Source organism: Telopea speciosissima, chromosome 4 (assembly GCF_018873765.1).
Source record: "Telopea speciosissima isolate NSW1024214 ecotype Mountain lineage chromosome 4, Tspe_v1, whole genome shotgun sequence".
Lineage (NCBI taxonomy): Eukaryota > Viridiplantae > Streptophyta > Magnoliopsida > Proteales > Proteaceae > Telopea > Telopea speciosissima.
Window position 1 is genome coordinate 54,926,933 of NC_057919.1, and position 25,580 is coordinate 54,952,512.

Sequence of the window (25,580 nt, forward strand, 5' to 3'; positions counted from 1 at the left end):
CATGTTCATGTTCATCAAGAGGTCTCGAGTTTGAGTCTCCTGGCTGGTACCTTTCCCCCCTCCCTATCCCCCCCCCCCCATAAAAAAGTAAGATATATATAAATGTTTCCAATTCCAAAAAAAAAAAATGTGGATAAGGCCAATGTAAAGTATGAATAATGAAAACAGATAAAAGTTATGGTCGATCATTCTATATTGAAAATCGTGGGTGTAAAATGTTCCAATGGGTAGAAGAGGGTATACTTTGTTCTCCTACCCAACAAACTCCACCTACATATTGTTGTGCAGAAATCTGAAAGGAGCAATTAAAGATTTTGAGAACTATACAAAGGTGTTGAGAGGTGTCCTTGAAGCTATAAATAAACTTGACTTGAACAAAGGTGGAAATTAATATTGCCTCAATGAAGCTTTGATCTCTATTTTCTCCGTTTAACTGAACTTGTCAATTTGACTGTGTATTAATTGTAATAGTATTTTTTTGTACAAATAACTATATTTTTCATAATTATTTTAAAGAAGGGGAATTTTAATTGTATTTTTGGAAAAAAATTTTATGGTGTCTTGCATGGTAATGGTATTATGTAATTATTTAGATTAATTATAACAGTAATGGCATTTATGTAAATATAATATTGTTAAGAGACTGTGACAAAATAGGCCTTTAAACTTCTACAAAAAAAAAAAAAAAAAAAAACATACGCCTTAATCACTCTCCTCCCTAGTGAGGTAACTTTTAGCTTCAAACCTTGTTGGAATTTTAAATGATTTTAAAATATTTGATTCAAAATATTTATTAATTTTTTATAAAAGATTTATTAGAGCATTTTGTTATTTCCTAATAGACACCTAAATGACCAATGGGTGTGTTTATTAGAAGACTTGTTTAAATGGTCAACAAATAAATCTTATGAAAAAAGACATGATTTGTGGGCATATTCTTTGGAGATACCACCCCTAAGTTGTGTCCCTTCATCTCCTTTATAAAGAGAGGAAGTCTTGCCTATTTTCACTAGCATTTTTGGAAGTAATTCTATATTATATTTTCCCTCAATCTCTATCGTAGTGTAGCTGTATGAATGAGTTGGTGAGTATAAACTTCGGTCACTGTCTGAATTATAATCACACTTGGAGTGCTGCCTTATGTGATTGAAAGTTATTTTATCTTGAAAGTGAGAATGTAAGGTCAACTTGGTATGCACAAATTCGGGGTGTTCAAATACCTTAAGGAGAGTATCGTTTGATATGACTCAACTCTACTATCTTTTATTCTACAAGGATATTTCAATGACGTACAAACTCCAATACAAAATAGATAACTCTTATACTATTGCCCATTACATTATATTTCCAACAAACCTCTTACCCAACCAACAAAAGAAACAAGAATCATACCCAAAAGGCATAAAATTTCTTCCACATTCACCCCATTCTACATCTACCTTTCTAACCCTGCTAGCTGTAAAAAGAAAAAATCCCTTTTTGTATTTCTACATACAGATGGAAGCACACACAATTCAAACCAAAATTAAGGAAAAACTTGTAAATTTAGCAATAAAATTTAGTTCCGAGCTCGGAGACCCGGTAAATAAAGAACTATCATACAAATTTCTTCTCTTTCACTTGGCAGTTCAAATCATTAAACCATTAAAACTGTTACATTGGTACTATCATCTCCTGTTCCTTCCACACCCCCACCAATCAATCTGTACTTTACATCAAAGAATCCAAATCAGGAAACATGTAGGTCAAGTGCCATATGATTTAAGACAACAAAGATCTTGAGAAGAACCGGCATGATAGCTATACAAAGGTTGAACAAGAGAAATAAATAGAAAAGCCACAGTGTTCCTTGATAAACTATCAGATTAAACAGTGTGGAAGCATGTCTTCTCTTTGTTACCTCAGGACTTGAGTCTCACTCACCCATCAACGGCAATCCATTGAATTGAATGTGTTCGGGGGAATGCTAGATTGGGTGTCCCCACGACTTGTGCTGCTGCTGTTATTGAAAGAATAATTGACTGTATCGGTAGTGCCTTCAGATCGCCATCTCTCTAGGGCTTGAGGTAGGCTTAAGTGGAGGTCAATACCATAACCCTCTTCTTCATCGTGGGAACTAGGTTTCCACTGTTCTACAAGCGGAGCCAAGGTATTAACTGCATGGCCCATATCTGGCCTTTGAGAAGGCTCACGAGCGGTACAATAACCTGCAAGTTCTGCCACCTTACAAATGCTCCCAAAGGTCTCATCGTCAGGGTTGAGGACAGGGTCAATAGCTTTTCCAATGTTATCCTTGTTGATCATAACCCTACGGAACCATGTTACAAGATGTGAACTATCTTCTGGCATGGTTTCATCCAGTGCTTTTCTACCCGTGATCAGCTCCATTAAAACCACACCATATGCATAAACATCAACTTTCGTGGTAACCCTTCCAGTTGCTGTAAGAAAACAAAAATTCTGGGTTTAACATGTCTATTATTCCAATTTAATACACAGAATTGAGGATACTGCCAATCAGTTAAGAGGTGAAACAGAAATAGGAATGTAAGAACACCAATTATAGAGCCATCTTAAATAGATAAGAGAACATTAAAGAGAATATCAGTGGAATCTTGCTTGACATATTACTGATTGAGTTGAAACATTGTAATTTTGCCACGGCAGAAACCAGTTTTTTTTTTGCAACAGGTTTAATTTGGAAACTTTCCTGGAGGTAGATCCTTGCATTTTCTTTGCTAAGTAAAAAAATAAAAAAATTTAATGCCCTCATTATGTCTTGAACTGTTTTGATGTTTGTCATAGATTGTGCATAAACAGTTAGAAGGAAGCTAAACAAAAGAAAAGTAAAGCATCAGATTCTATTAAACCCCGAGATATAAGAAACTTTTTGAACAATTTTATCTTAATGAATAAGAGACAAACAGGAAAGAGAAATAAACCAATACAAGTTATTTTCCAAATTTGTTTGGATAAAGAAGGAAAGCAATAAATCTGTGCCTATTAATAACACTTATAGACTGCTGTTAATAAAGAAGAAAAACTCATTACGCTTAGAGCAATTGCTGTTTCAAGGATTTGGTTTGAGTTTTGTTTCAAGGTTTCTTCGCAATTACCAAATAATCACTGGAGTAATTAAAATACATGAATTCATGAGATACATCAATAATCCAAGCAAAAAAACAAAAAAGGAAGAGAATCTAGTTCATACATACCAGCATATTCAGGTGCAAGATACCCAAATGTTCCTGCCAATCGAGTCTCAACAGAGTACTTCCCATCAGGAGCATTCTTAACCAAACCAAAATCAGCAACCTTAGCTCTCAAGTCATCCCCAAGAAGTACATTCGAGGGCTTTAAATCTCTATGGATGAAACTCTGCCGTGCCAAACTGTGAAGATACTCTACTCCCCTGGCTACATCTAGGGCAATTGTAACCCTCTGCTTCCATGTGAGTGGTGAATACCCATTTTCATTCAAATTAAACAGATGCTGCCCCAGATTCCCCTGTGGCATATACTCATATACCAAAAGCCTCTCATGGCCATTGATGCAGAAACCCAGAAGAGCGACCAGATGCCTATGTCTAACCTTTGTAAGGACTGCAATCTCTGCCTGAAATTCTTTCATACCCTTTGTACCCATTGCAGCAGACTCCATCCGCTTCACTGCAATTTGTGTCCCATCATGGAGTACCCCTTTGTAGACAACTCCAAATCCTCCTTTACCCAATATGTTCTCTTCACTGAAGTTGTTCGTCACCTCTCGGAGGACTAGGATTGAAATAGCAACATTTCCGCCATCAAAGACCTGGACTTCGTTGGTATCATCACTGCTTTGACTATGTAATTCATTTCCAAACCCACCATGTCCATTTGCAATCCCCATTACTCCATTCTTCCCCATTTCCTTGTCATTCTGAGGGAGTGGAACCAATCCAATTTTCTGTTTGTGTTTCTTAGCATAACATCTGCAGATGACAAAAATTACCACAGCCATTAAAATCACAGCACCAGCCACTATACCAGCAACCAAACCATGTGCAATAGAAGAGCTCTGTGCAATAGAAGAGCTCTTTGCCCCTGGGGAGGTTGAGTTGTCACTTCCTGTTGGTGAACCCAAACTTGGACTGGGTGCTGGGCTTCCTTCTGGTGCTCCCCGATCCTGACCAGAAGATGTTGAATTGCTCACAGGAGTCACAGGAAACTTGTTACCTGCCAATTTCAGCATTACACCATGAGGAAATACTGGAACTGGTCCAGAAAGGTTGTTGTTGGAAACATCAAGGACTCGGAGCTGAGTCAAGTTGGTCAAGACAACCGGTATCGAGCCGCTGAGATTATTGTCGTTCAACAACAAATTCTTCAATGATGTAAGGTTAGCAAAAGCAGGTGATATCGATCCCGTGAATTTCTGTTTTGCAAAGTTAACTACCATTACATTCTTCTGCTGTGCATCACAGGTAATAAAAGTCCAACCTTGGCATGGGTCATTCCCTATCCAAGAAGTCGCTAAGTTCATAGGGTAGCCAATGTCTTTGGCAACAGCAAGCAATGCCGTCACCTGAGGTGAACAAGGACTTGACTTTGGTTTGCAGAAATTGTTGGTTGTGCCAAGACTAACTTTAACTCCATTTCCAAAAGCAGGGAAAGGACCTTGGAACTTATTATTATCCAAAGATATATTGACCAATTGAGGCAGCGATGTTAACGAAGAGGGTATTATCCCAGTGAATTGATTGCCACGAAGCTCAAGATCAAACAAAGAGGTGCAATTCGAAAGATCTGGAATCGGACCCGTAAATGCATTCTCATGGAGCCATGCCTGAGTGAGCTGCGTCATTGTTCCTAAAACATCAATAGTTCCAGACAAACCCAGAAGCTGATTGTTAATCCAAAGGTTCTGAATCCCACTTCCTGAAAGGGTTTTGGGTAAAGGACCCGTGAAATTGTTGTAGGAAAGCCGCAGGGATTGCAAATTCGGAAACGAACCAAAAACATCCGGAAGGGAACCCACAGCATTAACCTTGCTCGCATAAAAAAGGACCAAACTCGAAGAATCCGCCAGATCTGTGGGGATGTTCCAGGGTTCCAAGTTGCCATTCTGGCTGAGGCTCATGTTCTGCAAACTGGTTAGCCCAGTAAAAAATGTCTGAGGAATCGATGTAAAGTTATTGTTGTCTAAGTAAACCTCTTCGAGATTGGTGAGATTTGCAAGGGTGGGTAATGCGCCAGAGATTTGGTTATTCTGGAGAGAGAGGGTTTGAAGCTGGGAGAGCTCATTGAGATTTGAGGGAAGGGTACCTGAGAGACTTTTGGAAGCTAGGCTAATGGAGGTGACCCTCTTGGATTTGTCACACCTAATGCCCGTCCATGAACAGAAATCATTGCTTTTCCAGTCTGAAGGGGTTGAATAGAGAGATGTGGCGAGTTTTTTCATGACTGCACCATCGTCTGCGACGATTGGAGAGAAGAGAAAAAAGAAGAAGAAGAAGAAATAGATTATCAAAAAGAAAAGAAAGAACGGCATTTTACGTTTTCGCATTATGGTGTTTCTGGGAGTCTCCCTCCTATGAGATAATGGAGGAGAGACCCTGAGGGAAAAAAAAAGAAAAAGAGGGTAAGAAAACAGAGAAAGAGCTGTTTCTGCTCGTTTTCAGGAGTTTGAGGTCCTGGAGATTTGTCGAGAGAGGAGAAGCGGACGGGGCTGCCTTCTAGTTTAGGCGAAACGCGTGGTTATTCAGCTTTTGTTGAATTTCTAAATTGACCTCTCACCCCCGTTGTAGTTGTAGATTTTTTCAATTCTTTGGCTTTGCCGCATAGCCAACTCTATATGGGTTGGAACTTTTTAACATTTAAGCATACCACCTTTTCACTTATCTGTCTGTCTATAAATTTCAGTCCAATTCAAGTTTGGATTCCACGTTGATATAGGTGAAGGTTCACCACATCATTCTAATTTCTAAGGTTCAAAAAACAAAAAAAAACAAAAAAAGAGGAAGAAGAAGCATATAGGGTTTTAGTTTATTCCCTTGTAATAATACTCTTTCGAAATACCCTGGTCATTTTCATTCACATTCTCATTTATCGTGGTTTAAGAGGATCAAAATCCTCTCCAATTCCTTGATGTGCAGTTCGGGGTTGAGAGGTTGACACTTGACAAACGCATCATCCAACAGTCCGAGGTCGAATGTGTTACACCTGCACCCCAAATATCCCATTGTACCTCGGGGCAATCCAGACCTTATCCAATGGGAATTTGCCCTGTGGCTATGGTCAACACTAATGGCCTTAAACTGGAAATACCATAGAAAGAACCCCTTCGAAGTATTGGAAATGTGGGCCAAAGTCCCGCCATTTTCCTTGAAGTTTGGGCCATGACAGCAGCACCAGAGTCACGAACGAACTCACCTGAACTGAATCCGCTTGAGGATCCGTCCGTGCTGTCATTAACCTTTTTGGTTAGTTTTCCTGTGGAACCTACATCCCCATGTCTTGGACAATTTAATCAAGCCATTGGATCTTGTGGACCCCTACCCCTACCATTTATTGGTCAAGTGGGGTCCACAAAGCCTAACTTAGGGAGATAATGGGTTTTATACACCCTAGCCTAAACCAAACAAGACCTAAGACCAATAGGCCTAAGTGAGGTTTGGGACCAACCCAAATAGACCCTAATTACCTAAATGGACCTAAGGGCCATGACTTGGACCAAACATGGCCTAATGCCTAGCCCAAAACCCATTTTAAAACCTAAAGACCCAACTACATCCTAAAGGCCCTAACCAAACACTCCTTAAAGTCCCTTCTACCCCCCTTAAAACTAAAAGAACCCCTTTTATTCTCTCATCTCTCCCCCTCCCGAAAACTGTGGAGGAGAAAAGACAAGAGAAGGAGAAGGAGGAAGAAAGAGGGAAGAAGTAGGAGTGGAAGAGGAATGAGAGGGGAAGGGAAGAAGATGAGAGCTATGCCAAAATGGCCGGCTGCCCCACATCTCCTCCTCTTGTTGACCGGACTAAGAAGGAAGAAGAAGGTGAAGGAGAAGAGATGGAAAGGAAGGGAGAAGAGAAAGGGGGCTCACCTAGCCTTGGACCTTGCCTCCCCATTGGAGCTCTTCACCAAGGTAAGACTCCAAACCTGATACCTCTCTCCCCATTCCTCTTATTTTGGTTGATCCTTTGACCAAGGGCTAACCTAGAGTTCCACTTGGGACAGAGTTCCACTTGGGACTTAAGTTGATGCTCGACCTTTGTTGAGAACTCTAATGGAGATACCTGAGACCTCCTTGTGCTGCAATTGCAATCATGGCTGTGAAGCCTTGGTTTTGGAACTTGAAACCCATCTCTTTGGACCAAATTGAGACCCAACCTTGTGGATTTTGAATCCATGAGCTTAAGCCTAGGTTCTAGTGACCCTAGAGATGCTTACACACCCCTCCCCTTTTCTTGAGATGCTAAGGAGCTCCAAGCTCCAAGCTGGAGCTGAAACTCCTTGAAATCTCGGAAGAGACTGCCGGTGGAAGAACGACCGGATCCATCTACCGTGGTACCGCCCGTCAGTCCGCCCAGTATAAATCATCTGTGTTGGCCTAAGCGGACGAAGGCACGAATTCACTCTGTTTTCCTCTGCCCGGGACCTGTTGTTCTCAGGTCTGTCTCAAGAAATCAAATGGATACAGGGGCGGATCCAAGAAGCACATCCGCCCGTGGATCCGCTCCCTTTTATGGTTGTCTCAGGTGTCGAACGGATCAACGATCGGATTCAATTAAGAAGATCCGCTCGTGGGTCCGCTCACTCTGATTTTATCCTTCGGCCTGAACGGAGTCAGGGGCGGATTCACTCTATTTTTCTCCGCCCGTGAGTCCGCTCGTGCTGTCTTGGTTGAAACCTAGTTTTAACCATTGGGGCCTAGCATGAGACCCCTCTATACCTATTTTAATGCTTTCGTGTGTATGTTTAGGTTGGTGCACCGGTGAGATTCATGTGATGAACCACGCCGAATGATACCTGATGCCCGAGGAGATTCATGCCAATCACGCCAAATGACACCTATGCTTGGTGAGTGGGTTCTGGGTGACTTTGTTGGGTTTGAATATTATACAACCATATTGAAGACATTGAAGCATAAACTAAACCTATTACAACTATTAAACTACTCTTATGAAAGCAAAACTAAGAACTTGAAAGAACTAATTTATGAAATCAAAATTACAAACTAAAGCGAAAAATAGGAAAAGAAGAGAAAATTTCACTAATTGAATGAATTCAAAACTAACTTCTTACAAGCAAGAGGGGACGGGGGTATTTATAGGGGGAAGGAGAGAAGAGGGAAGAGGGAGAGAGGTCTCCACGATTTTGGAGGCTTCTCTTCGTTTAAAAATCGTGGAGAGGAGAGAGAGTGTGACTAGGACTCTACTTAACAATTAAATAAATCCCATGATGTCCCTGAAAAAAAAAAAACATTGAGACCTGGTAGAGAGAGGAGAGATTTTAGGGAGAGAGAAAAAAAAAAGAAAGAAAGACATAAATATAAAGAAAAATAAGGCTAAAAGGTGGTGGTACGTACGTAATAATAACTTGACAGAACGTTCTTCAATTGATAAATGTTGATTTAGCCTCTTCAAATCTCAGCCGTTGTATTATTTACCTAAAACCGGCTGTGGCGGTGATCTTTCTCCACTCTCCATGCCTCTCTATCTCCCGCCCTGCCTTGCCCTGCCCTCTCTTCTCTGTTCTGTACTCTCCACTGCAAACCCAGCAGCCCTTACCCCCACCCCTCTCTCTCTCTCTCCTTTTGCCCTCTTCATAAATCGATTTTTTTTTTCCTAATGTCATAGCTTTTGATTAGATTTGTACTTCATTTTTTTGCTTCTTGCCGGTATGGTTTTCTTCCCTGATTTTGGTTCTCTTATTCTATTCTTAGAGTATGAAGGACTATGATTTCTTAGTGCGAGCTCCAAGCTTTTTCATATATGCTTGGGTCTTTGGGAGATGACTGCCGATGGAATAGGTAGTATTCAAAAATTATTGATGGGTAATTTTTCGAAGCCTAATTTCGTGAGATTCTTACTGGACCAAGGTGTAGTCTCTATGATAATGGTAATTTGGTCAGTTAGCTTCTGGAAGAACATTAATGCTAAACCCAGATGCCTCTTTCTTCGTTCCAAAGCCTCCAACAGCCTTCCGCCAAGTAGAGGATTTTTCTGCAGAGTGGTGGGAGTTGGTGAAGACCTCTACATGGTTCGGTGACTACTAGCTTTACCAACATCAGGAAGAGGCGAGCTTCATCAGCGAACTACATTGATAATGATGACGACAACATAGCAAATTTGCTGCCAGACTCTTTCGATCTTGGCGTTGATGAGGAGTATAGTCTGAAGGCGCAATTGTTGGGTGGGTGGGATTGATGGAAGATCAAAATGAATCAACGTTATCAGCTCTTCACTTGCAGAAGGGAGCCCATAGAAAGGCTTAAGGGCTGATGTTTAAGCCCTAATGATGACCCTCAACTTGTTCAAAATCTTATGGAAACTAAGAAAAACCAAGTATGTGTCGGAGCCTCCAAAATATAGGGAGAAATTCCCCCAATGCGTAAACCCAAAAAAGTATCTCTCTCTGGCTCGCTGCAAACAAAACCTCATTAAAATAATTTTCCGTACTTTAATAGCGAATGGGAAATTGGTGAGACAGAGCATGGTGTTGTGGGTTTGCAATGACGGAGGAGAGAGAGCGAGAGACAGAGGGCGTGGAAGGGCCAAGAGCGAGCAACGATAATGGCTATAAATTTGTCACCGTAAAAACTAAGAACCGGTGACACGAAGAAAATCAATTGATGGGTTAGATTGCTTCATGCCACATGTACGGTTAGCATCAAAAAGCGTGAAAATAAGTTTTTTAGACGTACGTGTTGCTACTACCCACCCAAAAAATAAATAAATAAAATAAAAAAGAATAAGATATAGGAGAGAGAGAGAGATAATAGGAAAGAGGGATGAGAGACGGGATAACGTGGAGGGAGGAGAGATGAGATAAGGGGAAAAAAAATAAAATAAAATAAAATAAAAATAAGAAGGAAAAATGATATTGGAAATTGGAAATGGAAAGGGAGAATGGGAGCCGTGGGCTTATGAGTGGGAAAGGGAGGATTTTAGGAAGGAGGTGAGGTGGCATTAAAATATATATATATATATATATATATATATATAAAAGTGAGAAAAATCGTGGATAGGGAGAGAGAAAATAGGAAAAAGGGTTGAGATAGAGAAAAGAAGAAGTTAGCAAAGAGGGAGTGAGAATCCGTGAAAGAGATGGGGTGTGAGATGGAGTGGTGAGATATGGATTGGTGAGAGAGAGTCCGTGAGAGACATGGGTGTGAAAGAAAGAATGAGAGAATAGGATGAGAGGGAGATAAAAAATAGGAGGAGAGGTGGAGAGAAACGTGAGTGGGATGATTCTCTTCTTTTTATTTTTATTTTCCAATCCTATCTCTCCTACTATTTCTCCTTTCTTTCTTGTGCAAACCCCATCTTGGCCGATCCTTGCTTGCAGCCCACTCTCTAGTCAAACTTCTAATTTGAACATAAAATTCCTCCTTCGTTCATGGTTGCTTCAGAGTGGTCCGGGTTTGCGTTTCGGTTCATTTCTGGCCCATTATCATTTCTTGGGCTAAAAAGAATAATTGACTATACGGTGGCCTAGACGAATGCGTACTTGCTTTCTGTCATGTCCAACCTGCTCCAAATCTAGTCCTCTTTACAGCCATGCAAAAATATTGGGTAGCTTTACGTGTAAATTTAGAGATGTAGCCTCCGATAGTCCAGAATAGCAATAAATAGTCAAAAAACCTGAAACGCACAAGAAAGCACTAAGTAACTCTGCCCAATGTGGTAAAATGTATGCTTTATGTCCTAAGATTTCACACATAAATGTGTTCATCAGATTCTCCCACACTTGAATGTTACTTGTCCTCAAGTAAACAAAAAGAAAAATTAACCTAGAATGCAAAACAATACTAACTCCCTTTCGTAGGAATCACGGTTGCACTTAGCATGTGCAACAAGCCTTTAAACCCCTAGGTTACCCCTAGTGGAAGTGTTTTGTCTCGTGGGTATTTGTGGTGAATATACACCCAAAATTCAATAAGTCGAAAAGAATGATGTAAACTTTTCTCATGGCATAAGTAAGATAGTACACACAATCTCAAAGAAATACTCAACTAAAGATCAAGGAGCCAAAGAGTCCCCTACATTTGAATTTTATCACCCCACATCAATTCAAGCAATTAGCATATATCAAGATTAAGGGATCTGCTCTTATCTTTTGAACACTACTCACCTTCAAGTAAACCCCCCAGAGCATAGATGGAACCAAAGACTTAGGCATTGAGTATTTTTTACCATACTTTCTTTTCAGGCATTAAGACAAAAGCTTCCTTTTTTTTTTTTTTTTCCAACCAAAAACTCTATTTCTACTCTACTACTGTTCTCTGAATGACATGGTGGAGCATACACCAAACACCCAAATACTTGGTAGCTTCGCTTTTTGCATATATCTATAAAGACTTTGAGACATTGATGCAAGAGTTTTTTTTTTTGAGTTTCCTTTCAAGGGGTTTCGATCAAGTCACCCTGCTTCATGAGGCACAGTGCCCTGTCCAGTCCCAAGGAATTCCACTTTCTTTTCTGTTTCATTTTTTTCAGTCACTTTCATGCCTTGCCTTGCCATAAACAAATTGGTCTCAACTACTAGCCAAAAGATCACAGGGTCCATAAACACATAGAGGAAATCTAACCATCCAATGAGGTAGCACTCATATTTTCAAACTCAATCTTCATCACCGGATACAAACCAACTACCATCCTTGAAAAGGGATTTTTTATTATTTCGCATGCTAGGGCACCTAATTCCCTCTTTCTCTCATTTCGCAATCAAAGAGACTTATGCACATAACCAAATTACCTCCACAATCAAAACTCACAAAATTCACAAATAAAGTCCAACACACCCCCCACACTTAATTCATGCAATGTCCTCAATGCATGCAGAAAAGAAAGAATAAGGACAAGGGAAGGGATACATACCAGGATATCACTGGTCAAGGTAAAGAGGCTCATGGAGATCCATGATCTCTTCCTCAACTGGAGTAGGCATCTTAATGTATGACTTCAAACGTTGGCCATTTACCTTGAAAGTAGCTCATGTACTTGGAATGAGGACTTCAACATCCCCATGAGGATAGACAGTCTAAACTATATAGGGGCCATCCCATCTATAGCTCAACTTACCTGGAAAGATATGCAAACGAGAATTGTACAACAAAACTCTCTGGCCTACCTCAAAAGTTTTTCTCAAAATATTCCTATCATGGAAAGCCTTGGTTTTTACCTAGTAAATCCGGGCATTCTCATATGCCTCATTCCTAAGCTCTTCTAACTCAGATAGTTGGAGTTTCCTATGGGCACCTGCAGTGGATAGGTCAAAGTTAAGCTTCTTGATAGCCCAAAAGGCCTTGTGCTCAAGTTCAACAGGTAAGTGACATGCCTTTCCATACACCAGATGGTACGAAGATTAACCAAGATCGGTCTTGAAGGCTGTCCTATAGGCCCACAAAGCATCTACCAACCGATTAGACCAATCCTTGAAATTCGGGTTGATGGTTTTCTCAAGAATTTACTTTATCTGCCTATTTGAAACCTCAACCTGGCCACTAGTCTGGGGATGGTAGGGTGTGGCCAACTTATGGATGACACCATACTTTCTCATGAGAGCCTCAAAGGGTCAATTACAAAAATGCTTGCCCCGATCACTAATGATAGCACGGGGAGTACCAAAATGGGAGAAGATGTTCTCCTTCAAAAGTTTCACAACCACCTTGTGGTCATTGGTCTTACAAGTAACTACCTCAATCCATTTGGACAAATAGTCCATAGCAAGTAATATGTACAGGTTACCAAAAGAGTTAGGGAAATGTCCTATGAAATCAATACCCCATACATCAAACACCTCAATCACTAGAATTGGGTTGAGGGGCATCATATTTCTCCCAGTGAGATGCCCTAAGGATTGGCATGAAGGACACGTCTTGTAATAAGTAAAAACATCTTTAAACAGACTAGACCAATAAAATTCACACCGTAAAACCTTGGCCGCAGTCTTATTAGGCCCAAAGTGGCCTCCACAAGCCTGATAATGGCAAAAAGATAAGACAGATTGTTGCTCATGATCAAGAACACATCTCCGGATTACTTAATCCGGACAAGTCTTAAAAAGATAAGGATCGTCCCAAAAGAAATATTTAACCTGTGAAAAGAAACGATACTTATCTTGGGTGGACCAATGTGCAGGTGTCACACCCGTAACCAGATAATTTTACAATATCAGCAAACCATGGTTCACTAGACACTGCCATTAGATACTCATCAAGAAAGTTCTCGTTGACTAGAGAATCAACAGTCAAAGAATTAGGCAGTCGGGATAGATGGTCTGCAACCAAATTTTCACACCCTTTCTTATCCCTAATTTTAAGATCAAATTCTTGCAACAAAAGGATCCACCTAATGAGGCGAGCCTTAGCATCTTTTTTCTGCACAAGATATTTGATAGCTGCATGGTCAGTATAAACAATCACATGTGATTCAACCAAGTAGGGCCTAAACTTCTCTAAAGCAAACACAACAGCTAAAAATTCTTTCTCAGTGGTGGTATAATTAAGCTGTGCATCATTAAGAGTCCTACTTGCATAATAAATCACATGGGGCAATTTGTTGATTCTTTGCCCAAGAACAGCCCCTATAGCAAAATCAGAGACATTATAAATAAGCTCAAATGGCACTATCCATTTTGAAGCTTGCATAATGGGGGCTGAGGTCGATGCTCTTTTCAATTGCTCAAAACTCTCATGACACTCAGGAGAGAAATCAAATTGGTAGTCCTTTGCCAAAAGAGAGGTGAGAGGTCAAGCTATCTGACTAAAATCCTTGATGAATCTTCTATAAAAACTTGCATAGCCAAGAAAAAATCTAAAGTCTTTCAACTTTTGGGTGGTGGTAAATTGGCAATAAGGTCCACCTTAGATCTATCAACCTTAATCCCTTCTTTGGACACAATGTGACAAAAAACTATGCCTTGCTTCACCATGAAGTGGCACTTCTCCCAATTCAAGACCAAGTTCTTTTCTATGCATCTTTCAAAAACCAAAGAGAGATGATGCAAGCAATTAGAAAAGGTAGAGCCATGAATAGAAAAATCATCCATAAACACCTCTAGAAAATGCTCTACAATATCAGAAAAGATACTCATCATGCACCTTTGGAACGTAGTAGGGGCATTGTAAAGCCCAAAAAGCATATGCCGGTAAGCAAAAATTTAATAAGGGCATGTGAAAGTGGTCTTGTGTTGGTCCTCTAAAGCAATAGGGATTTGGTTGTAGCCTGGATAACCATCAAGAAAATAATAATATTCATGGCCAGCTAGTCTCTCTAACATCTGATCAATAAAAGGCAAGGGAAAGTGGTCCTTCTAAGTTATAGCATTCAATTTCCTATGGTCAATGCACACTCTCCACCCTGTTTGGATACGGGTTAGAATCAATTCATTATTGGCATTCTCAACTACAGTGACTCCTTCTTTCTTTGGCACAACCTGCATAGGACTCATCCATTGACCATCAGAAATAGGATAAATTATGCCATGATCCAAGCACTTTAGGATCTCTTTCTTAATTGCCTATTTCATGACAGGATTAGCCCTCCTTTGGGGTTCCTTAGAAGGTTTGGAACTCTCCATCAGATGAATATGATGTTGAACAATTGAGGGGCTAATACCTTTGAGGTATGATATGGTCCAACCTATGGCTTCCTTATGGTCCTTTAGAAGCTTAATCAACTCTTTTTGCTGAATAAAAGTCAAATCAGGAGCAATAATAACAGGGAGAGTATGATCATGTCCTAGGAAGGCATACTTAAGGTTGGAGGGCAATGCCTTCAACTCTAATGTGGGGGGCTCAATAATAGAGGGTTTGGGAATAGAGGTGGATAGGGGTCCAAGGGGCTCCAAAGGTGGTTGGATGCTCCAGACCTCAGATAAGGGGGTATCATCAACACCTTCCAATTTCTGCATACATTCCTGAAATCCCGAATCAAAATCAATTTCAAAGAAAGTATCAATATCATCGAAAAATCCCTGAAGCATATGTACCTCTTCATCCATATCAGGTTGCTTGTCCAACCTAAACACATTAAAGTCAACAGAAGTATTGCCAAAAGATAACTTCATGAGACCATTCCTGCAATTGCCTATTTCATGAGAGGATTAGCCCTCCTTTGGGGTTCCCTAGAAGGTTTGGAACTCTCCATCAGATGAATATGATGTTGAATAATGGAGAGACTACTACCTTTGAGGTCCAACATGGTCCAACCTATGGCTTCCTTATGGTCCTTTAGAAGCTTAATCAACTCTTCTTCCTGAATAGAAATCAAATCAGAAGCAATAATAACAGGGAGAGTATGATCATGTCCTAGGAAGGCATACTTAAGATTGGAGGGCAATGCCTTCAACTCTAATGTGGGGAGCTCAATAATAGAGGGTTTGGGAATGGAGGTGGATAGGGGTCCAAGGGGCTCCAAAGGTGGTTGGATACTTCAGACCTCAGATAAGGGGATATCATCAACACCTTCCAATTCCTGCATACATTCCTAAAATTTCGAATCAAAATCAATTTCAAAGAAAGTATTAATATTATTGGGAAATCCCTGAAGCATATATACCTCTTCATCCATATCAGGTTACTTGCCCAACCTAAACACATTAAAGTCAACAGAAGTATTGCCAAAAGATAACTTCATGAGACCATTCCTGCAATTGATTAGAGCATTACTGGTAGCTAGGAATGGCCTACCCAAGATGATAGGGATTTGATCCTTAAAGTTGGTAGTAGGTTGGGTATCTAAAATAATAAAATCCATAGGAAAAATAAATTTCTCAACCTTCAATAGGACATCCTCAATCATTCCCTTAGGAACTTTAACCGACTGATCTGCAAGCTGAAGAGTGATTATGGTCGGTTTCAGCTCTCCCAATTTCAATTGTTGGTAGACATGAAAGGGTAAGAGGTTCACACTTGCACCAAGGTTCAATAAGGCATGATCAATAGTGGTACTACCTATAGTGCAAGAGATGGTAGGGCTTCCAGGATCCTTATGCTTGGCTGCTACTGGCTGTGAGATGAGAGAACTAATGTTAGCAGCCAAGAATACCTTTTTTGGCACATTGGTGGTCCGCTTTTGGGTGCATAAGTCTTTGAGGACTTTAGCATAAGTGGAGATCTGTCCAATGACATCCAACAAAGGGATATTCACTTGAACCTATTTTCAAACATCCAAAATTTTCTCCACAGAAGGAGACTTCTTGCTAACCAACCTATTTGGGAAAGGGGCAGGTGGGGGTATAAACTCTCTCAAGGGTGGTCTCTTTCACTTTCTCAATAGAATCATCTTTGGCTTCCTCAACAAAATCATCTGGAATTACTTCAGGTTCATCAGGCGAATCAGGAACCGTAGGCACTTCAATGGTCTCATCAAAAGGAGAAGAATCAACAGGAGTATAAGATGGTAGAGATGGAGGTTTACTAACCTATTGATACTCATGGCCACTCCGCAAAGCATATATTGCATTTACCTGATTGGAGGGCCTTTGATGCTGTTGGCCTTGTACTGCAATATTGAGTGGAGGAGCTTGGGTACCTTGTTGAATACGAACCTAATGCCTAGGATTTGACTCAGGTTGGCTAGGTAACTTTCCTGTTTCCCTCTCATGTAGGATTGTGACAAGCTGGGTGAGTTGTTTCTCCATATTATTTTGACCTGTCATGAGAAGGGCTATCTTGTTCTCCATCTCACTCATTATTTTTGCCTCTCCTATATTTATAAACCCTGGGGGTGGCTGATAAGGAGCAAGGAGAGGTGGCCTAGCAGAATTAATAGAAGGTCCTAGATGAGGACGAGGGGGGAAGGGCTGAGGAGACATACCTTGGTTTTGTGGTGCATAGTTGGGCCTCTGGAGACCAAGCTGACCTTGATTGTGAAAATTGGATGGGCCTGCTTGGTTCCCTTGAGTCCAGGAGAAATTGGGGTGATTTCTCCATCCTGGGTTGTAAGTGTTGCTATATGGATTGTTTTGATAAAGGGCACTTACATTCTCAGTATTGGAATTACCCACAAAGGTGTTGGGGCATTCCTCCAAAAGATGTCCAGGGTTTTGACACCAACTGCATATTGACACATGGTTGACCTGGTTAACTGGCATAGGCTCTTTAGGCATTAGGGACTCCAACCTTTTGACGAGGCTGTCAAGTTTGGCCTCTTTGGCCGGAACACCCTCTATGAGATACCCCTTAGTGGTCTTTTCAGCCTCTTGGGAAGGTTCCCACTCCCTAGTCTTTTCAGCCAAGTTGTTCAAGAATGTCCAGGCCTCATTCTCATCAGAAAAAGAGGTAAAGCCTGCAGGACACATAGATTCTAAAAGCTACTTGGTCTGAAATTCTATCTCTTCATAAATAATTTGGCAAATCTGCCATAAATCAATACCATGGTGAGGGCATTCTAAAAGGAGGTCCTTGAATCTCTCCATGAACTTAGAGAATGACTCATATGGTTTCTGCCTGAACTGGAGGATGTCACTCTTAAGCTTATTGGTCATGTGAAGAGGAAAGAATTTTTTCAAGAAGACAATGGTGAACTCATCCCATGTATTAATGGAGTTTGTTGGCAGTCCATAGAGTCACTTCTTGGCCTGGTCCTTCAAGGCAAAGTTTATAAACCTCAGCCTCACTGCATCATCAGTTAAATTTTGAACCTTAATTAGAACATAGACCTCCTCAAATTCCATAAGGAAGAGATATGCATCTTCATTGGTCATCCCATGGAAGTGGGGTAGCATGCTAATTAAGTTGGTCTTGAGGTCATAGTTGTTTCCTGTAGCAATAGGCAGATTGATGCAAGAGGGCTATGCAACTCTGATAGGGTAAAATCTCTCCTTAAGAGTCTTGGGTTGTTGGCCTACCATAGTGGTAGGTGGGGTCAAAGGTGGTGGAGAAGGTGGTCTTCTAATAAGACGTTTACTTGAATCACGAGTCCACATCGTAGCCACCTAGATATGAAGTCTCCTTTAGAAAAATTAAAGAAAAATAAACGACTTAAAAAAAAAAAAAGTAAAAATAAAAATACTAAAAACAAGAGGGAGCCCAAGGTAGATAGTGCATCTATCCCTCAAAAATTGAAACAATGGTTCAAAAGCTGTAAGGATGTCATATAGGTTGACAGCAAGGGAACCCGTATAGTCTTCTATAGCCACCTACGGGCGACTCCATCTGGAGTCTGATGTAGAGTGGAGGTCTACTATACATTTATGTTTCCAACGCTCTCACTATGTCGCTTTCCTGTTATCAAGAGTGGTCACCTCCAAAGATAAGTCACATGTCAATCCATCCCACCAGGTCAAGATGTAGCGTCATAGGTAACTTAAGTCTATGAGGGACACCAAAACATGGAGGGTTGGAGTATATGAAGGACTTTAGATTGGGCGCACACTATTTGAAATAGAAGAGAAACAAGAAAAGGTTTTCAAAAATTGATTTTTTTTTCCAGAAAAGAAGAGAAAATAATAAACTAAAACACTTCAAACTACTTAAAAAATCAGAAAAATAAAATGGACAATAATCTCCCCGGCAACGACGCCAAAAACTTGTTTGAGTTAAAATAAAACCGTAAACGTACGGGTCAATCGTAGCTACAGCTCGAACACGAGGAGATATACGCCATTCTATTTAACTAATCTTAAAAGTAATGCAAAGTGAACCAAATTAATTAAATTACTAAATTAATGATAATTAAACTAACGGGTCCTAACTCACAAGCATCTAACAAATTACGCATCTACAAGATTAAATTGGCGTCCTAACACATGAGCATCTAACCTATCAACTAATGCAAATTGGGAGTAATTAAAAATAAACACTACAAGAAAAATGATCTATGCCGGCGTTTCTTAAACGCCACTAAAGGGTAAAAATGTGCCACTGTTTCATTTCCCGGCGTTTATAATAAACGCCGCTAAAATGCCGTGATATATAATGCCGCAAATATACAGCGGCGTTTATAGCTTATGCCCGTGTATATATATTTTTTACGATGTTTCCAAAGAAACGCCATAATATAGTAATTTACAACAGCGTTTATCATAATGTCGTTATAGTATAAAAGTGCTTGTTTATTAACGGCGTTTATACATAAATGCGGGGGATAAATATACTATAGTGGCGTTTAATTGATGCCAGTATATTGTTTGGAATTCTACCGTTTCGTGGCATTTATCTATAAATGCCGGGATATAAATCTGGTTTAGTTATTTGGCGGCATTTGTAGGTAAACGCCGCTAACATTAGTTTTTTTTTTTTTAAATCAGTTTCATATACTACTTCCATCCACATTAATATTATCACCTGTTTCATATATAATATACATCCATCCACTTAAAACAGTACTTTAAATAATGCCCAACATCTACTAAATATGAAATGTACATATCAAAAGTACTTAAAGGAAGTTCAAAGTACGTAGTACATCCTTTAAATATGAAATAAAGAACAGTATCAAAAGCACTAAAAAGAAGTTCAAAGTACTAGCTACAAGCACTAAACGTAAAATAACGAACAATAAAAAAAGTACTAAAAGGAAGTTCAAGGTACTACATCCACTAAATATGTTCAACATCAATTTCAGCCTTGACTTGACAAGAGAAAAGATAAGCCTCAAAAAGTTTCATCAACACCACCACCCATTTGGGACCACACCAATTCAACTGCATGTTGTCAATTTCTGCATATGAAGTTTTCTACATCTCATTACTTCAAGTCTGACTGCTATCCCAAGAATGAAAACTACAATAAACACTGCAAGAGACAAAACAAGTAAAATCATAATCTTTAATCTCATGGTAAGTAACAAATATAACATACAATCATTTGACATCACTACTGCTCAAGTCCTAGTGGGACTAGGACAGATCAAACCCTGCCAAAATAGGAATCATATGGATGAACAGAAAACAGTTCAAATTGGCCTACAGGAAATTAAATTATGTGGTCAATCTCAGGCCAAAGAGATCAGTAAAATATGCATGGTCTATAGGAAATCAATCTTGGAAGATTGCCTAAACGAGAGGCAATACTCCATGTACTTCCATCTTCCAAATAAGAGAGGGAGAGATTACCCAAAATGATAGATAGCCTTATCCTAAGAAAATAATAAATGGCTGAAAGGTTTCATACATGGTCATGTATGAACATGGTCAATACTTTAGCCCTTGGATAGGAATACTCAATTCTTGTGTATCTATCCGACGGTTGAGGTATTGATCACATTTCATACACGACCATATGTGAAAACCGGTCCCTAATAAAAAACAGCAGCATATTTTACTAAAACACTGACTCTAGAGATAGAGATAAGATGGAGATAAGTTGGATTGCTAACATCAAGCCTATTCAAGCTCAAGAAAAGAGAAAATAATAAATAAGAAAATAAATAGAAAACAACTACTAAGACTCCAACTTAACATTTTGATGAGGTGGCCTTACAGCATATAATCTTATCATTGACAAAATTAGCAAGATCAAAATCCCTTCTAATGCAGTGCTATTCTCAAACCTATGAGATTTAGTGGGAGATATGCTTGTGACATGATCACACATAAGTAATAAAATCAGATTTCCAAAGAATTTTAACAACAAAAAATCAAGGGATCAGATTCAGGCAAAATTCTTGTCATAGGCTCAAATTGGATGGGACAATATAATATCAGAAATCAGGCTTAATCCAATGGTCAGATTCTTAGGATCTAAAGATTACTACTTGAATAAGGAATTCTCAAATCTAAGAATCGATAGAAGGTTTAGACAAACCAGATTATAGATTGATTTCAGTATCAAATAACAAGCCATTAAGATAGTAAATCTTCAACAATGGCTTTGGTTGCTCAATCAATAGCACTAATAGCTCCTTCAAGGCAAAGAATAACAATCAAACAATCACTAAAAATGAATAACTGAGATAGACTAAACTCATGGTTAATTGTAAATTCCAAACTCTACTTGATAGGCTGTAGAAAAAAGGTTTACCTGTACAGATTGACTGTCAAAATATAGGCCAGCTTATGAAATGGCCTCAATTACAACTGTTCAAATGAATAGGTGAGAAAATTAGTATATATAGTACTAAAGACCGATAAAGAAACCAACAAAATTTTATAATTTTCTAACTTACATAAGTTAACTGAACTCTGTGAACTACCTCTATTGGCCATCAACATTTGGGTGATAATATCTAGTTGGTGCTTCATTGCATCTATTTCTGTCAAATTTTCTGTCAACTTTTCTGTCAAATTGGCAACTTGTTCCTTCAATTCTCTAACTTCTCTTTGTGAATCTTCTTGTGATCTTCTTTCCTCAATTTTTCTTTTTGTGGTGCCAAAATCAGTTGGCCTTACACCCAGGCCCGCATCGCACACTCGACCATGTGAATCAGAGCCAAACAAATTCTCGAATTTCTCATTTTGGACATCTCTATTTTCTCTCATTTCTGGGGGTAGTTCCTCCAATTTCTCATCAAAATTGTTCTGTAAACCAATGTAAAACATATTAACAGTGGAATAAAAAATAGCATACATTCTAACATGCAAATGCTTATACCATATTGATACAATCTAATCCTATTTCAATGCAGTATTTCAAGGTGCTTTTGATCCAATATAACGTGCAACTTTTATTCAAGCTATTCCTTATACAAAAAAGAACTCAAATAGGCTTCTTGTTGCATTTAGAAGGCTAAGAATTTCTAGCAAGGGCAAAGACAGCAAACAAGAACAAAAGAAGAACTGAAGAATAAAGTAAACAAATGAGAATAATAAGAAACTTATATAACATACAAGTTAACAATACAATGGATGTTTCCCCATCCTTTGAGGTCGGATGTTAGAAAGGGTAAGATTAAATTTGGTGGTTCCTGCCATCAGTAGTACATAAATATTGGTGAACAAAATTAGCAGCTCCTGCCATTAGTATTACATACTTATGGTAAGAAGGTTTCGTCCATATTAAACCCAACTATCACTTTATTCCACGGTTCCAAAAGTCGGTTAACCTTTTGGGATTGGTGTGTGGTTTGTGTGATTTCACTTCACTTTGTTGTTGTTTCATCAAAAAAAAAAAGAAAACCCAACCATCGCTGAACCAACTACCACCAGTCCCAGAGGCCACAGACATCATCTCTCCCACCACAATCAAACACCATAGTAAGTAGAACAGCAGTACTACACAAACCTAATACAATCGAACACCATGAATGATCCAATTTCATCAACACAATACGCCATAGTAATCACCATATATAAGCATTTTTTTTCATAAATACTTACTATGATATCTCTCGCAGCCTGATCTATGATGGTGCCATCTCTCCTTGTGTGGGTTTTCTTAAATATCTGTACTCTAGAAGGTGGCTCACCATCAGGGTTTTCAGCAATCTGAACAAGTAGATATGCGAGTTAGATCAAATAACTTCACAACAATTTATGATATTTACCAACTAGCTATGTGTGAAATGTGCATAAGAAACTTACTAAGTTATGTTCCACTTGTGCAAAGGACATCCTACCAGCTGTATGAGACATAACTTGTTTCGATCTGCTCTCTTTATTTTTTGTAGATTTATTCTATCATACATCAAACCCATCATTAAAATATGCATCATAAATAATAAAACAAAAGGAAATTAGATCAATACATTGATTAAAAAAATCATATTACCTGCCAGGCCTCAGATGTCCACATCCCAATGAGGAATTCCCACTAGGTAGGTGGAATGTCTATGGGATCAGTAGGGCGAGGGGCATCAAATAGATTAGGATATTTTTCCTCTGTGACTTTGTGCAGTTCTGCTTTGAAATCCCGCCATGAGTGACCCAATTTCATCATCACAATACGCTGGGCCTTGTCCGTTACATTATATTTTTTCTAGTAAACAAAATGAATTAGTATGAGTCTAAACTAATCAACAATCACTACATACCTATGCATTATTAGGTCCTTTATATATTGATTATAAGATGTAATATCACCATACCTTAATCCTATTCCATGCATCTTCTTTGTGATGTCATGGAACCAATCTCCAATCATTATAGTTTAATGGTAGAGATGTTGGGATCCTGGCAAGAATACCAGTGAATGTGGCCACTTCAGATGCATTACTGCCAACCACTTGGTCGAAATTATTTAACTGAGGATCTTTCTTATCAGTACTTGGCCTATTAAGGACTCGGATGGCTCTTGTAGGACCTCTTTTATGCTCTACAATTCAAAAATGCAATGTTATTAGTGACCAAAATGGTGTTTATTTAATGTAATTAACGTAATTATTATGTATTCAAGCTAGAAATTGAAGGTCATACTTCTAGATGATGATGATGAACTAGAGCCCCCGGACCCCTGGTGCTCATCCATCTCTTGGTGCTCATCCATCTTCTGGTGCTCATCCATCTCCTAAACCTGCATTGGAACAAGACCTCTTTTCCATAAACCATCTGGTCAGGATGCAATATTGCAATTGAATTCTAGTTAATTAAAGCAATCAAGTCCATAGTGTTTAAGCTTGATGTTGTCACTGTCAGGTCTTTGATTCACGACCTATCTCTCCTAATGTCGTGACCCCATTCCCCCATTGTTCCCCTTTGTTATTCCCTATTTTAATGCCCCATTTGGAACTGTCTTCTTTTTCTCCAGCCCCCCCCCCTCATTGTTGCTGCTCTCTTGTTCTTTTAATTTTCTGCTTTATAGTGAAGGCAATGGACAAAACTACAACTTTATGGAAGCTGTTCACTAACTGTAGCCCCTAAAATCTGAGTGGTATTTATTTTTACTACCCTGTTCTTTAATTCCCTTTCACCTATTTTATGCTATAATTTTTCTATGTTGGCAGTGTTGCTGTCTTGACATGAATTTTGGCTGAAATTCTTGCTATGCTTAATTAGTCTTACAATAATTTAGGATTCTTGAAAGTTCATGCATGCTAGAATTTGACTTAGTGTACACCCTCCCCCATAATACAGACCACAACCTACCTGGCTAGTATTTGGGGTCAATATCAGTTTCTCTATGGTAAAATGAATATAAAACAATCAACCCACAATTGCTATGGTAACATACTTATAGTGGGAATTGCACCAACTAAAAATTTTCAAAGAAAAGTGACAAAATGAGAATGAATTTGCAAATCCCAAATAAATCGCCACATATAAGAGAAATCCAAACTCAAAGAACCAGAAATGTGATTAATAAACAACACTTTGACACCCACTTTAGTAGAAAATTTTTCTGATCTAGCAAGAGGGCAAACCTAATCATCTAAAATATAATAAGCTCTTAAAAGAATGCGTAATATGTTTACCAAAAAAAAAAGAATTCGTAATATAGCCTCAGATACATAAGATTAAAAAATAGAAGAAATTTAAACATTCCAACATCCATCTACAATTAAATTGCTAACCTTAGAATATAAAGGGTATGGATGAATAGAAGCAGGAACCATAATATTGTTCAGAGATGGTATCCAATGATCCTCCCATATTGAAATATCCCTTCCTACCCTCAACTCGAAAACTTTTGCGATACTGTTCGTCTGTCCTATATTGGAGATCCTATATTCCTAAGAGTTGCCTCATGAAATAAAGACTGATTGTGGAAGTATCTAGCTTTTCAAATAGATGTACATAAAATAGAAGGGTTTTTTTATAAGGCGATATGGCAAATTAAGGAGAAGAGGCTAGTTATGTATAGAAAACATAAAAAAGCAATAACCCAACCTTGGAATTTTGGCTTACACATGGCAGACCAAGAGATATGATACCACTTTTTTTGGGGGAGGGGGGGATGAAATAAGAGACCATAGTCACAACATTTTTTGAAAAGCAGAATTGATAGAATCAAGGATCCTACACATTGAGGTAACAAAAAGAAAGATATCCAATAGGTTGGACACTAGTTTAACACATATTTAATTAACATACCTCTAGCAGATTGTCTTACTCTATTAACAATCTGCTCCTAGTTTGCCTAACTTCTAACCTCTATAGCATCCAATTGAACATTGTTTAGTTGAATACATGCAACCTATGATTTCTATTGTTCATTGCTCACTGTTATTGTTGTCCCGCTAATGTACGTGCATCATGCATTCTGCTGCCCCCCCCCCCTAACTAGACAATCCTTAAGAGTGATTATGCCTACCTTAGGTTAGCATGTTATCCTTGCAGGAAATTTTAGCATCCATCAGGTACATCTGGGTTTGGATTTTCAGGCTTGAAAGCCATGAAATAACGTAATAATATGTTGTTTATTGAAGAAGCCTAAGACTGTGTTACCATCACTATATCCGGTTGATTCCTCTCCATTGGTTAGCAGATCTCCTCCTGTCTCATTTCTATATGGAGTTTATTTAAAAAAAGTATCTTAACAGGAATTATACCTTGCAT

General features: G+C 39.0%; 1 protein-coding gene and 1 pseudogene across 1 annotated transcript; both read right to left on the reverse strand.

Annotated features, from left to right (window-relative positions):
- Positions 1-1,692: 1,692 nt before the first annotated feature.
- LOC122659427 (receptor-like kinase TMK4) lies at positions 1,693-5,529 on the reverse strand. Its single transcript, XM_043854540.1, has 3 exons — positions 4,208-5,529; positions 3,216-4,054; positions 1,693-2,441 (listed from the first exon to the last, which is right to left on the reverse strand). Exons 1-3 carry the CDS (start codon positions 5,527-5,529, stop codon positions 1,927-1,929), a joined length of 2,676 nt encoding a protein of 891 aa, XP_043710475.1. The 3' UTR covers positions 1,693-1,926.
- A 6,965-nt stretch (positions 5,530-12,494) lies between these two features.
- On the reverse strand, positions 12,495-23,589 carry LOC122659428 (annotated as a pseudogene).
- Between the last annotated feature and the right edge of the window lie 1,991 nt (positions 23,590-25,580).

What these genes read in the sequence shown, in the direction of transcription:
- LOC122659427 (XM_043854540.1), bottom strand. Translation starts at nt 5,529, where the DNA reads ATGCCGTTCTTTCTTTTCTTTTTGATAATCTATTTCTTCTTCTTCTTC. An exon ending in CTGAAATTGGCAGGTAACAA is followed by an intron (nt 4,055 to 4,207) that starts GTTTCCTGTGAC and finishes TATTGCACAGAG; the next exon opens with CTCTTCTATTGCACATGGTT. An exon ending in TCTTGCACCTGAATATGCTG is followed by an intron (nt 2,442 to 3,215) that starts GTATGTATGAAC and finishes GTTTTCTTACAG; the next exon opens with CAACTGGAAGGGTTACCACG.